General features: G+C 60.5%; 1 protein-coding gene across 1 annotated transcript in view; it reads right to left on the bottom strand.

Annotated features, from left to right (window-relative positions):
- Nucleotides 1-6,682: 6,682 nt before the first annotated feature.
- Nucleotides 6,683-14,102, bottom strand: part of KIF1A (kinesin family member 1A) — a 107,919-nt gene continuing 100,499 nt past the window's right edge. Inside the window, exons 39-47 of the mRNA XM_011929570.1 lie at nucleotides 13,588-13,649; nucleotides 13,027-13,172; nucleotides 12,077-12,277; nucleotides 11,437-11,514; nucleotides 10,565-10,689; nucleotides 9,446-9,598; nucleotides 8,669-8,861; nucleotides 7,742-7,860; nucleotides 6,683-7,100 (exon numbers count right to left, since the gene is read on the bottom strand). Coding sequence (XP_011784960.1) covers nucleotides 7,058-7,100; nucleotides 7,742-7,860; nucleotides 8,669-8,861; nucleotides 9,446-9,598; nucleotides 10,565-10,689; nucleotides 11,437-11,514; nucleotides 12,077-12,277; nucleotides 13,027-13,172; nucleotides 13,588-13,649 — 1,120 coding nt within the window. The 3' untranslated portion in view covers nucleotides 6,683-7,057. The remainder of the gene's footprint in view (nucleotides 7,101-7,741; nucleotides 7,861-8,668; nucleotides 8,862-9,445; nucleotides 9,599-10,564; nucleotides 10,690-11,436; nucleotides 11,515-12,076; nucleotides 12,278-13,026; nucleotides 13,173-13,587; nucleotides 13,650-14,102) is intronic.

Raw genomic sequence — 14,102 nt, 5'->3', positions numbered from 1 at the left:
AAAAAAGCAAATTAAAACATATGACAAAGGAATGAGCTGTCTGATATATGTGTAATTGACTGCAAATTAAGAGGAAAATTTGGCCAGAGACGTAATAGGCAAGTCACAAAAGAAGTAAAAATAATCTGGCTGGGCACGGTGGCTCATGCCTCTAATCCCAGCACTTTGGGAAGCCAAGGTGGGTGAGTCAGTTGAGGTCAGGAGTTCGAGACCATCCTGGCCAACATGGTGAAACTCCGTCTCTGCTAAAACTACAAAAAATAACCAGGTGTAGGGGCGGGTGCCTGTAATCCCAGTTACGTGGGAGGAGACTCACTTGAACCCAGGAGGCAGAGGTTGCAGTGAGCCAAGATTGCACCACTATTGCAGCCTGGGCGGCAGAGTGAGACTCCATCTCAAAAAAAAAAAAAAATCTATTAATCACATGAAAATAATTTAGCAACACTAATAAATAAATTGAAAAATGATAAGGTACCACTTACACGTGTCAAATGGGGACGACTCAAGAGACTCAGACATGCAGTGAGAGGATGATGGCCATTATGTTCAGAAGCCGTGTGTGTCACACACACACACACACACGTAAGATGCGTGTACGAATACATCTATATGCACAGATGAATTTATACAAATTCCCACACAGTAATTCCAGCTAGGACTTTGTCCCCAAAAATAGGATAAGAGCACGGTTTTGTGTGTAGAGACCCATGTTGCCCTGTTGTTTACTGTACTGGAAAGTTTACTGTACTGGAAAGTACAGTTTGGAAGAATCTAGAAAGCACCAATTCATTCCACACAAGAAAGGAGGAAGGTGTGGGGTGCAGAGCAGGTGGGAAGCTGGTGGACGCTCTCGGGCCAGGTCCTGGAAGCTCACACTGTGGGGAAGAGGGGCAGTTCATGGGAATTCTTCTTGGGAAATACCATTTGCTGTGCAGTGCGATCCTCTGACACCCCACACACCTATAAAGTCACGAGCTTCTGGCTGGGGGCCTGGCGGGCTCCAGGTGGTGGTTGGTAAGGGAGAAGAGAAGGCCTCAGGGATGGGGGTTTAAGTCACTGCTTCCTGAGTCCTGACCTGTAGACAGGACATGCCTGCGGCCCTCTGGCCCTGGGTCCACTTGGGTCTAGCTGGCCAATGGGCGTCACCCCAGTAGGATAAGGAGTCTGGCTGGATCCTGTCCGGGTATCCCCAAGGCCGGGGCTCAGCTCCCCAGAGACACCACACGTCCAGCGGACACATGAGCCTCCAGACACCCACACTGTGGCTTGGTCTGCTTCCAGGATCCAGGGGGCCAGTCTTAAGGTCTTGGGGAGAGGAGGGCACAGGCTGAGTGGGTCAGCGAGGCTCAGCCCAGGGTTCTGGAACCATCTGAGGGTCTGGGTCTCAGTTTCAGGATCTGCCACACAGGCGGGGAGCTAGGGAGCCTCCCCAGGGCCTGGGATCAGCATTCAGACTCCACCTCACAGGGGACGCAGGAGGGGCCCTGGGCCCAGTCAGGCTTTCGGGCAGCAGCAGGAGGCGTCAACATGGGCAGGAGGCTGGAGCAGAAGGGAGCCAGGTGCATTACGGGCCACCTCTCCCTGGGGAATGGGTTGGGGTTATCAGTGGCTGTCTGCACAGGAGTGGACTCTGTCCCCAAAGCTGGGGCTTCCAGGCTTTTCTGCCCTCTACACATCCTTGAGGCCATGAAAGCTTTAGTCAAGAACTCCTGAAGGACTGCCCCCAGTGCAGGAGTGACAGTGGCCATCTGTCGAGCTAGGATGTGAGTCTGTCTGTCCGTGTGAGTTAACTGTGCCACCAGCTCTCGCTGGACGGCAACAGAGACCTGCAGGCATCCAAAGAGTCTGAATGGCTCCCGGGCCTCGGAGAACTACCAGCTGGGGCTGCACTGAAGCACCAACGTGGACAGAAAGACCATCCCAGCCAGGAGAGGGTGCAGCCAGGGAGGGTGAACCAGGCCCCACAGAGCACAGGATGACCGTGCCCAGCTTAGCACTGCCCTGGACACAGAAGTGGTCCCAGGTCCCAGAGCCTGGTCACACCGCTGGTGGAAGCACCAACCACGGAAGCCCGGTGCCACTCAGCCCACACTCCTGGTTCTACTCCCTGGTCTTCCAGAACCTTCGGACCACACACGTCATCCCTGGTGCCCCAAGAACAAGGTCAGGTGGAAGCAGAGGTGGTGACAGATTTCTCCTTAACACTGGAAGGCACAGCCACTTGTTACTTAATGTTAATTTGGTAGTTTCATTCATTGTTTTAAAAAACAGAAACCTTCTACAGCACTTAGTCTGTGTCAGGCCCTGTCCTAAGCTTTTCCAGCGCTAACTCATTTATCCTCCTCAACTGGTGAGGAGGCTGGTTCTGCCCAGTCACTGAATTCTGGTTTGATTCGCTTCCCACTCTTAATTTTTAAAAGAATTGCACAGTAACAGAAATTCATTGTAGAGAAATTAGAAAGTCTAATGAATAAAAAGGTTTTTTCTTTATGTTTCATTTAAAAATAATGGTAGACTCACAAGAAGTTATTAAAACACACACACACACACACACACACACACAGCACAGAGAGGAACTGTGTGCCCCTCACCCAGCTGGCAGAAAGTTCTAAGTCTATAATCTCAGGACTGGAAGACTACGACCTCTCAGACAGGAGTCCGCATGGGCTGAATGGTGTCTATGTCAGCCCTGACACAGCCCCTCCCACCTGTAGCCAGAGGGTGGTCCCACACAAGGCCCCGGAGCCCCCATGCCGACCAGCAAGGTCCACCTTCCAAGCCCACTGAGGAGCATTGTCTTCTGAGCAGGTGCCACCCTCACTCGATGTCCTGGAGATGGCTGTCACCTGTGACATAAAGCCACTCATCTCTGGAGGGCCTGAGGGCTCCTGAGGACTGGGGGGCCCTGCCCAGAGTCCCCCGAAGTGCATGGCTGTCACCCCATCCTCCCATCAGCCACCAGTGGGACGCTGGTGCGGACGCTGGTCCCCAAACTGCAGCCATGCCTTGGACAAGACCAAGGCCCTCATGTGCGATGGCCTGGCCTCCAGAACTCCAGGAGGCTCTGAGGATCTGGGCCCAGGTGCAGACCCCATGGACTAGAGACTCTGAAAGGTCCAAGCCCCAGAGGCTGCCTGGGATGGGTGCAGTGGCCCGGCATGAGGGTGGTAGGTGCTGTGTCCCTGGGGAATCACCCGGGGCTGGTTTACAGGGGTTCAGCCGGTCATGGAGGGAGGCAGGTGGAGGTTGATCTTCCAAGACCAGCACCCTGTGTACATTCAAGTCTTTGACGCCTTCCCTACCACCTCCCCATGCCCACCTTGAGAGCCAGCCCCTCCCTGCCTCATCACTGGGGGAGGGGCACTGTCTCTGGACCATGCTGGATGCGTGCACCTGCAACCATTTTTCAGGGCCCCCCCAACACACCTAACACGCAAATAAAGCCACAGCAGAGCCCACGGGAGTGTTGGGTAAGAGCCACGTTTATTTCTTAATTGGACAGAGCCTCAAGTGCACACACAGTACAGGAACCTAGGGCTAACACTCGGGTGTAAGACATCGGGACGAGCGTCGTGACATCGGGATGGCGGCTATGATATGGGGTCTGGGGTGTGCCCACAGCAATCACATATGTACAAGCCAGGGACGCGGCCTCTGAGCCACAGGGGAACCAGGGGACGGACTAACTACAGGAAGTACAGGCCCAGGGAGAAACGCAGGTCACCACAGCTGCAGCCCATCTGGGGGACCGCACGGCCCGGCCCCGGGGTGACGGAGTGTGCTTTCCGCGGTCCCCACACGGGTGTGGCTGGCATAGGACCAGTGCAGCAGCACGGCAAACACCTGTGACATCAGCCCCACCAGGCCCCAGGTGCAGGGGGCTCCAGGGACGAGGGCTGACAGAGAGGCCACCTCATCACAGCCGCCCTGGGTGGGAGAGTTTGTGCCTGTGCAGCTGGTGAATGAAACATTGGCATCTTCCCAGGGATGACTCTCAGTGGGAGGCCTTGGACTTGGCACCCCTGGGCACTTGCCGGGTCTCATCAGAGCCCGAGTGCTGGTCGGCCTGGAGCCCGGCATCCCCCTCTATCTGGAGCCACAGCAGAAGGAGCTCCCCCTTTCTGGTGGAGGATGGCTGCCCCCAAACCAAAACAAGCCCCCAGACTCGGCAGTATAAAGCGTTAGATGAAGCCATCTGAGGGAGACGGCTTTCCAGATCTCACCTTCCCCACTTAGCAGGAACCAGCAGCCACGCTGGGCCTGACTGTCTCCTGATCACTGTACCCCGTGAGCACCTCCACACCAGCCCTCCACCTCACAGATGTGGAAACTGAGTCTTGGGGAGCTCAAGGAACTCAGCTGACGTGATCCCTAGGTGGTTTCTGGCAGCGAGGACTTCAAAAAGCCAGGTTTCCTGACTCAGGCGGCCTCCTCTCACCATCCCCTCTGGGTTTCTGGGCCCTGGCTCAGGCACTCCTCACTAGAGCAGGCCTGGAAGGAGGGAGTCGACGGGGGCTGCGGCGTGGCCCTGGGTCCTAGCCAAGGCCAAGATGGCACATGGCCGAGACACACAGCCAGGCAGCCTCCATGGCAGTGGAGGCTTCTGAATTTAGGCAGCTCCCAGGCTCCTCCCCTCAGCCCATCCATGCCGCAAGTGCTCTGCAGGTTGGCTGGCCTCAGACACCTGCGACATGGGGGCCACCCGGACCCTTTGGAGGCCGCAGCCTCAGGCTGGCTGACCTGAGTGGGCCGTGGCAGGGCCTGCACCTCCTCTAGCCTGCCTGGGGCCCGTGGGGCTCTGACTCATCTCAGACCAGCGTGTTCTGCCCCTGCCTCTCCTTCCTGCCTCCAGGCAGCCCTGGATGCCAGAGCAGGTGCTTCTGCAAGAAGCTGTTCTGCATTCTCTCCTCTCTGCATCTTGGCCCACTGCCTCCAGAGGACACCCATGGGGAGCACGGGCCACCTGGCTGCTGAATTTTATTCTGGGACGTGAATCCTCACTCACCTGGGAGATTTCCAAAGAAAACTGCTGTGTCCTGTGTCCTGCCTTCCCAGGCATGGCTTCCTGAGCCCTGATTCTCCCTCACAGAAGCCCCTCATCGGCCCCTGGGAGAGCCTCCCAGGTAGGGGATGAGGGCGGCGGTGGCTACACCGCACCTGAGCCCAGGTAGGAAAAGGCAAGCCCACGGTCCCAGCTCCCAAACAGGCTGTCCCAGGCAGGCAGCCACAGAGACTGCAGCCAGCGTGGGCCCCGGCCCGCCTGCCCTGCACCCCACTCTCTGAGGTGGAACTTCAGGGGCCCGAACAACCTTCCCAGGGGAAAATCTCACACCAGAACCTTGCCATGTGGTGTAGAAGGCCCATGCTCCCACACTCCCGAGCCGCTGTCTCCCCCCAGGCATGGGATCGGGGGCTCTGAGGCTCATGTCATCATCACGTGGGACAGCCTGGGAGGGTAGGAGCCTCGGAGCCAGTGGGGTGCAGCGTCTCCCCCACTCCAGGAAGCAGGATCTGGTGAAAGTGCTGGGCGGTGCCAGACACCTGGCCCTAGGTCTGGAGCGCCAGACCCGACGTAACTGCTCCCGTGGGCCATGGCGGGAGAGGGGCTCTGTTGCTTGGCTACTGCCTTTCCTTGAGCTAAAAAGAGCCCACATCGACCTCTGGGTGTGGGTGGGTAGGGCCCTAAAACCTCCCTAGGCCTCTGGACGTGACTCCTATGACCAGACTCTCAGCTTGGGACTGGCCCCCATGCTGTCCTGGGTGCCCCTGGGACACTGGTGTCTGCAGAGGGGGTGAAATGGGACAAGAACAAAGGGACACTCCAGATGCAGAAGGGAAGAGCTCCTTAAAGACAGTAACCACTGAGCCAGCCGCCCTCCGTTACCCACCGACCGGGACACCCCACCCCATGGATTTTCTCAGTGGGACTCACAGAAACTGCCCTGGCAACAAAGAGAGGAAAGTCTTTGTAAGAAACCTGCTAGTGGCAAAATTTCTTCCCAGAAGCTACCTTGAGCTCACTCCATTTCTTACCGCAGCTGAAGAGGCTGCACCATAGCCCTCAACACCTAGACCGTCACCCTGAATTCTGACCTTCCCTGACATCCTGGTCTCAACCCATCACCCTTCCCTGACGGTCCGGGGACAGCACACAGCCCCATAGTTTGCACACTGGCGGGTGATCCCGACCCTGCTCCCTCCCGGTCCCCGCCCAGGACAGATCACAGCCTGGGTGCCGTCTGCCTCATCTCACAGCTAGAGCCGAGTGTCACCCCAAACCCTTTCCTGGGGGAAGCTGCCGGAACTCTTCTCAGAGTCACATCTCAGGTGGCTGCCCAGAAGAGATGTGCGTTCTACCTCCCACCAGAGGAACTCACACCACCCTCCATGCTGCTCACACTTCAGGCACCAGAAGACCCCCCACCCTCCCTCACATACACCCAGGACCCATGTGGCTATGGAGAAGCTGGGGCCCAGGTGATGCACCCGTGTGCTAGCCCCAAGGTGCCCCACTGGTCCAGACAGCTCCTCACTGTGGCCTTCCAAGGTGTCCCTGCCCTGCCCTGCCTGTCCCTAGCAGGTTTGGGAGACACACGTGGGAACAAACGGGGTGGAGGTGTTTGGGGGTTCCATCTGAATATTACAGGGCTATGTGGAGGCATTAGAAATAAATACTTATAAATAGAACAAGTCTTATAGTTAATTTCCGAGTTGACCGTTTCAGTGTCGCTAACTAACGTATATTAATTATAAGTCTGTCTATGCTTAAAAAAATATTAGAACGGCAGCAAGAACCCCGTGACCTGTGCCCTTGGACCCCCCCAGCCCCTCCCAGCTTGTTCCACCAGAGCACATTATGCAAGAAGAACCGACACGTGCAGCCTCTGCTGGGAGCACAGCTGGTCGTGTGGCACAGGTCCCCGGGCCTGGCATGGGTGTCCCCTGGGGGGTCGACCCAGTCGTGGGCTGTCTGGCAGGAGAGGGGCCGGGTGGCAGGTGACAGGACAGACGAGGACAAGGGTGGGGCTGGGCTGGGCTGTCGCTGGAGGGCTCGGGTTCAGACCCGCATCTGAGCAGACCTCCTTCTGGAGAGCTTGGACCTGCAGGAGAGTTGGGAGAGGCGGCGTGGTCAGGCCAGGAACACCTGCAGGCCATATCCACCACACCCTCCGCAGGCAGGCAGCCGTGAGGGGCAGCCACAGACCCCATGTCCCCACGGGTTCCCTTACCACCTGGAGAAGGGACTGCATCTCTGCTTCCAGTGTGTCGGACTCAGCCCACCCGTCCCCTCCTGCACCCTGCTTTTCACATCCCTGCTGTGGGAGGGACCGGCTCCTTCCACAGCCTGCCCCAGGGCACACGGTTTCCCAATGCCAAGGCCACTGGGTGAGGATGTAATTTTGAAAGTATGGCCTGGGATTTATCGCTCCACAAGAAGCCATGACTCAGGGAGTGTTAACAGTCCTAAGGGTGTCCCCAGCCCACACAAGGGAGGGCAGGCCGCACCGCCTTCCCCTGGCTGCACTGCTTCCCCAGGCGGCCTTGCAGGCAGGACCCTCGGCAGAGCGACCACACCCTGCAGTTGGCCCTACTGAATGGTCCCTGCCAGGAGGGGATTGAGGGCAGGACCCCCGGGAGAGCAGTCTCATCCTGCAGCCAGGCCCTACCAAATGGTCCTGACCCGGAGCTGGTTGAGGGCAGGACCCCCGTCGTAGCAACCTCGCCCTGCAGGCGGCCCTACCGTATGGTTCCAGCCAGGAGGGGGTTGAAGGCGTACAGCCAGTCGTGCATGTCTTTGTCACTGGCGGCCTGCAGCAGGATGCCACGGTGTTCCGTGCACACCGCGAACGTGTTGGGTGTCTGCAGAGGGAGGATGCTGGTGAGGAGTTGCCAGGCCGTGTGGTCAGCACACCACCCTCCTGCTCCCCAGGGCCGAGGCAGGCAGGGAAGGGGCACCGCCAGGAAAGTCCCAGGGAGGGGACACAGAGGGAAAGGCTGACCCAGCCAGGGCTGTGACTGCCTTCTGGACGCGTCTGCAGCCGGCGGTCCCAGGACACCCTCACCACTGCTCTGCATCCCCACAGGACGTGCCTGCCCCACATGGCCCCTGCTCCCTGGGACCCTGGCTGGGTTGCTGGTCCAGAGGTGGGTCCACACCACCCACCTCCACCACAGGGAATCCAAAAACCATCTCGTAGGCACTGGGGCCACCTCCAGATGGCTCAGAGAAACTTCTCCTCCGGCCAGCCTGAAGGAGTCTGGGCTCCTGAACTTGTCCAGGGCCATTTCAGCTGGAGGGGCCGGGGAGAGTGGGGGTAGGAGGGCTCCTTTGAGCCCTGTGGCTCTCCCATTTCTGCAGGGCTGGTGCCACCACCTTGGGTGACTCCAGAGGAGGGGGCATGGCTGCGGCCATCACACAGGAGAATACTAATGCTTGCCCTGACCGGAGCCCATCCCCACTAGCTGTCACCAGGAGCATGCGCCCCATGGGCAGGCAGAGGCCTGAGGCTGAGTCCGAAGCCCGGCCTCTGTGGAACAGGACGGAGGGCCAGAGTCCGGGGTGAGCAGAAGGGCCCCCTGCTCCAACGCAGGGCTGCAGAGGGCGGCGGCTCAGCTCCTGCCCTGCTGGGGTTCCCGGTGCCCGAGCCTAAGCCGGGTCCAGCCGCACCTTGAGCATAGCCTGCTGGTCTTCGCTGTACTCCACCTGGGCGGTGGCCAGGTTGAGCACGAACCGCTCCACGGCGTCCTTGTCGCTGTTGTACATGTAGGCGTAGGGGCGCCGCACCACCACGAAGCGCCTGGCCCAGCCCGACGTGTGCGGCTCCAGGAAGTGCAGGTACCCCTTCTTGGAGACGATCGGGCTGAGGGCAGAGAGCTGCTCGCTGGAGCCCTCGGTGGGGGTGGCGGCTGACTTGGGCACTCACCGTCCACCACCCAGAGCTGGGACACAGCAGTGCCACCCACCTCCCCAGCCAGAAAGTGGGTCGAGGCATCGAAGGGCGCCGGGCAGAACCCTGACCCAGCAGGCCGGAGACCAGACCACCCACCCAGCTCTGGGCCTCAGTTTCCCCCCATAAAATGGAAAACCTTAAAGAAAAAAGCTAAAGTTGCTGCAAGGCGGCCACACGTGCCCCGTGACGACGAGTTCCCCACCTGGGCCTTGGCTCTGACCCCACCCACTCCCCTGTGCTCTGTGCCGGTTCCCAGCCCAGGCATGTGGGTCCCAGGGGCCTGCCTGACCTCCCAGCATGGAGCTGCCCCTGCATGTGGGTTAGGGGCAGCCTGCCTGAACCTCCAGTATGGGGGTCGGGCAACCTGCCTGTCTCCCCAAGTATGAGGGTCCCATACTTGGGACCTGCACCCCCAGTATGGGGATCAGGGTGGCCTGCCTGTCCCCTGTCAGCACAGAGCTGGTGGCGGTGCTTTCCAGGGAGGCCCCACGCACCTGACTCGGATCTCCTGGATGTCAGGGACCAGCAGGCGCTGGGGCTCCTTGTCTGTCTCTGTTGCCCGGGCAGGGGAAGGGAGCTTCTTGGAGTCGGCCTCTGGCAGCAGCTCAGGCTCTGGGCTGGCTGGCCGGGAGCAGGGCTGTGGGGTCCTGGGAAGCAGAGGGAAGTGCTGCACACTGCACGCCTCCCTGGGCCTAGGGCCATCTGCCCCCAGGCTTCACCCTCCTCAGAGTCGCAGTAGGGCACCTTCGTGGGGTCTCCCCAGCTGTGCCCACAGTGGGAGCTCCTGGGGCCCGTCCACCAGGACAGCCAAGCTTGTGCCCGATTCCAGGAAGTGCTGGGCTTGGTGGGGAGGGTCCCCCAGGAACCTCAGGGCCCCAGCCAGGGAGCCTGTGCCCCACTCCATGCCTTTCTCCCAGTGGCTCTCCTGCCCCCACCTCCACCCTGTGAAAGCAAGTCCAGCATCTCTTTATCTCCACAATTAGACTGAAGGTGACACGAGGTTCTAAGGAGCCGCTGGAGCAGAGGGCACAGCTGGCCTCCCGTATGGGCCCCTACATGGGCCAGGCCCCACACGACTTGACCTGGTGGTCAAGGAGGCCTGCAGAAGACAAGGCCAGCTGATGCCACTGTCTTTCTTTTTTAAGTGAAAATTTGGAACCCTTAAGGCATTTTAAAACAAGACTGAAAACCATCTGCCTGCTTATGAATCGGACATAAGGGGTTCATATGGGGTCTCTTTCAAATGCGGACCTGCAGGGGCCAGGTGTTCCCTCCGCAACACTGACCCTGACAGTGCTCACGCCCTCTTTCATAACCTTTTCTTGTTCCACTATTTTATAAGCACTGTCTCAGGAAAAGGGAGCTTTAGCTTGTTTTCCAGGCATTTCTGGTCTTCTTCAGGGAAGAGAACACACACACTAGGATGGAGCTGGCGGGTGCCCTCTGAGAGGGCTGCAGACTCCACTCCTCCAGCCCTTCCCTCAGCCTGCGGCCGTCCCGAGACACTTGGCCACTGGGGCCCCCGTTCTGTGCTCTCCGTGCCCGAGTCATGGCCATCACCATGGGTCGGCCGTGGTGCCAGAAGCCTCTCCGGGAGCCTAGAGCTCACTCACCTCAGGTCAGTGGCACCGTACCGCCCTTCAACCAGAGAGGGGCAAGTGGAGGAGGGGGTGAGAGTGGCTGCCCCTAGAGGGGACATCGATGGGTCCCGCAGCAGGGTGACAGACATCTCAGAGAGCTGCGGAGGAGAGAAGGTATTTTTCAGGGGACACAGGGAAGTGGGGTCTCCGGCCTCCGCAGGTGCTGCTCCCTGTGCCTGCGTTTACCCCGCACCTGCTGCTCAGGGCACCCCACCCCTCCTACCAGCAGCCTTGGCTCAAAGTTGGCCAGCTCAAGACCCCTGGCCCCCTTCAGCCCCTGCGGCCCCTGGCCAGCCCCTCCCAGCACTTCAGGCTCTGACCTGACCCAGTCAGCCACCCCGCCAATGCCTCGAGGAGTGGGCTGGGTAAGCTCTGCCCTGCTGCCTCCTGCCCGTGCCAGCATGAGGTGGCGCTGGGTGATGCCATGGGGGCAAGGAAGGCCGTGGGCCGGGGCTGGATGCAGCACAGTGGCAATTTCCCAGGTTATGGGGTGGGGTCGGTCCCAGGAGGAGGAGGGACAGCCAAGTGGGGGCTTGGCCAGAGGCCACAGTGTGATGGCCAGACAGGGTGGGGGCCAGGAAAACGGCAAAAGCCTGAAGCACACGGGTGCGCCCCAGGTCACAGGACCCACCCGACCCCTCACTCATGTCCCCACCTCCCAGGGACTCCAGGCCGACCCAGGGAAACCAGCCACTTAGCTGTGAGGCGTCTCTCTGCACTGAGATGTGTTCCTAGGAAACTCCTAACTGCCTTTTCCCACTCAGAATGGGAGTCTTCCTCAGGGACCACTGCCTATGGGGGCCCGAGCCCCGCAGGGCAGCCTGGTGCAGCCCCTCCACACCCACCTTGCTCTCGCTGGCACTGACGCAGACGTGGCTGTGTGTGTACTCTCTGTTGAACGTGTGCGTGAGCAGGCGCAAGCACTGTGGACAGAACGCACACGTGGTCAGGGGCCAGGCCTCCTGGGACGCTGCTCAGCCAGCCTTGCAGGCTCTTCTACCCACCCTTCCCCAGACACAGGTGGGTTCCGACACCACAGCACAGCGGGTCAAGGTGGACGGCACTTCCACCCCGCCCGTCATTGGGTAAGTCCAGGAAGCCTCCCAGGGTCAGGCTCAGGCTCAGGGCCTGGTGTGAGGGCCAGAGGCAGTGCTGCCTCCAGTATGGGAGGCCTTCCCAGAGGCCCCTTAAGCCGCCAAAAGAGCCACTTGTGGGTGGAAGTGGTCAGCTCCCCATCAGCACAGGTATTCAAGAGAGAGCGAATCATCGCTTGGGAAGGGAGGCTGCAAAAGGCACCCAACTTCCAGTGTAGGTGGGGTGGAGTCAGCAGGCAAGGGGACCCTAGGGACCCTTCCAGCTCCTAGCTCCTTGTGGTGCTAACCAGAGCAGCCGTGGGCAAGGCTGGGTTGCTGGAGTTGCCCAGGAATGACTCAGGGCCCTGGAGGGCCTGGGGCTACGGCTGTGCTGCCCGCCAGCTGGACCCACCTTGACAGCCAGCTCCCGCTGTCTCTCGTTGGGAGCCTCCAGAGGTGATGGGCGGCCCTCAGTCGAGAGCGGGGAGGAGGCGCTGGAGGAGCCATGGGGCTCAGAGTCCTCGCTGAAGGCCGGGGACGGTGCCTCTGGGACAGGCCGCTGGGTGGTCTCCAGCTTCTCCCGCAGGAGCAGGTAGTGCCTGGTCTTCTCCACCTTCACACAGGACACAAGGCCTTACCTGCTGCACTTCAGGGGTGACCTCTGGAGCTGGGCTCAGCCTCAGCAGCAGCATGACCCTCTGGGCAGACCCCTGGAGAGCCCCCCCTTCCCCTGGGCTAAGATTGGAGACTGATGGCCCTCAGCTGTGAAATGACGGAACAGATCCTGGCGCTCCAGGGTTGACAGCACTCAGCCCCCACCCCAGCCCTGCCGCCTTCATGGCCAGCAAGCAAGCTGCTCCCTCTCGGACACATGCATCTCACGCGCCCGGTTGTGGGGCAGGGCTGTGCTGCTCTGCAGTGCTGGAGGCCTCGGGAGAGGGCTGAGGGGTGGGCACAGCCCTGGCCTCACGTATCTCACACGTCTCGCGTCACGTGTCACACACACTCGGCCGGAGGCAGCGCCTAGATGCTGCATGGTTTTCCTGATCAAAGCCACAGAGGGCAGCCCGGCCCTGTGACTTTCCTTCTGGGTCCCTTTCTGGCCTCTGTCTATATGCCTGAGAGTCTCCCTCGGCTAACTCCAGAGCATGCCTCTGTGCTACACGGGCCGTGTTTCTGTCATGCGTCACGCAGCTCCGCGGTGCACACTGGAGCATCACATGCTCCTCCTGCTGGTGGCTGTGACTCCCGACGGGCTTGCTGCCCCCCAGTGGGCACCAGGCACTAGGCCCTCTCCTCGTGGCTGCAGACAAAGCCACGTGGGCACGACCATGCAGGCCTCATCCTCTGAGGCTGCCTCACCTCCTGCAGGAGGCTCAGCTTCTCCAGCTCCCACTGGTGGTCCAGGATGAGACTGTCGCTCCGGGGCCTCCAGCCCGCCAGGTTCTCCTCGCCCCGGACATAGGCCACAGATGTGTCCAGGACTCGCCGGCGCCGGCGCTGCATCCCTGGACAGAGGATGCGGACACCCCATCCCGACCTGATGGGCGGCTGCTCCTCCCACCCACCCTAGAGGTCCGCCCGCCTCTGCAACTGCCTCCCCTCTGGGGTGAAGATGAGTTTCCCCTGATCCTTGGTCCACCCTGGGGCCCAAAGAGCCATGCAGGCCCCTCCAGAGGAAGTTGTCCAGCCCGGCGTCTCATGGCCGTCTTGGCTGTGCCTTGGGAACCCGAGGAAGCCAGCAGGCCTGACTCTCCTCCCTCACTCTCTTCCCATCTTGGAACAACTCCAGAAGCCACCAGGTGAGTGCCTGTGTTCTGTGAGGGATCCCCCTGCAAATGGCAGCTTAGCTGTGGTCACCCCGAGTGGGCAGAGGTCGAACAGGCCAGGAACACACCCAGTGAGAGCAGGGCAGATACCTACCTGGGCTGCCCGCGTCAGCCACGTGGCACAGGCTGAGCTCGTACACGCCGGTCACACGGTTACTGCGGGGAGTAGAAGGAGTGACATGCGGTCACCAGGCCCCGCAGTGGGGACACACAGCCAGCCTGGCTGCTGACTTTCCCCACGATCAACCGCACATTCAGCCTGGCTGGGGTGGTGGGCGTCGAGGTCCCTGAGCTACAGCCCCTGCTCAGAGTCCTCATCCCAGACCCCCTCCGGCCCCCAGAGAAAAGATGTATTGACTGGTCTTGCTCAGGTGCCCACGGGGCTGTGACCTGCCCCCACAGCAGCCTCCACTTTGTCCCAGCCCAGGGGAGACACAGGCAGCATGAGCACAGCACCTGGCATCTCCAGTCCCTCCAGGGCATCGAGAGCCCCGCAGGCCCCATACCCCACAGAGCAGCCCCATACCCCACAGAGCAGCCCCATACCCCGCAGAGCAGCCCCGTACCCCGCAGAGCAGCCCCATAACCCGCAGAGCAGCCCCGTACCCC

Source organism: Colobus angolensis, unplaced genomic scaffold (genome assembly GCF_000951035.1).
Source record: "Colobus angolensis palliatus isolate OR3802 unplaced genomic scaffold, Cang.pa_1.0 Scaffold82, whole genome shotgun sequence".
Taxonomy (NCBI): Eukaryota; Metazoa; Chordata; class Mammalia; order Primates; family Cercopithecidae; genus Colobus; species Colobus angolensis.
The sequence above is the reverse complement of the archived record's forward strand: the minus strand, read 5'-3'. Positions and strand labels throughout refer to the sequence as shown.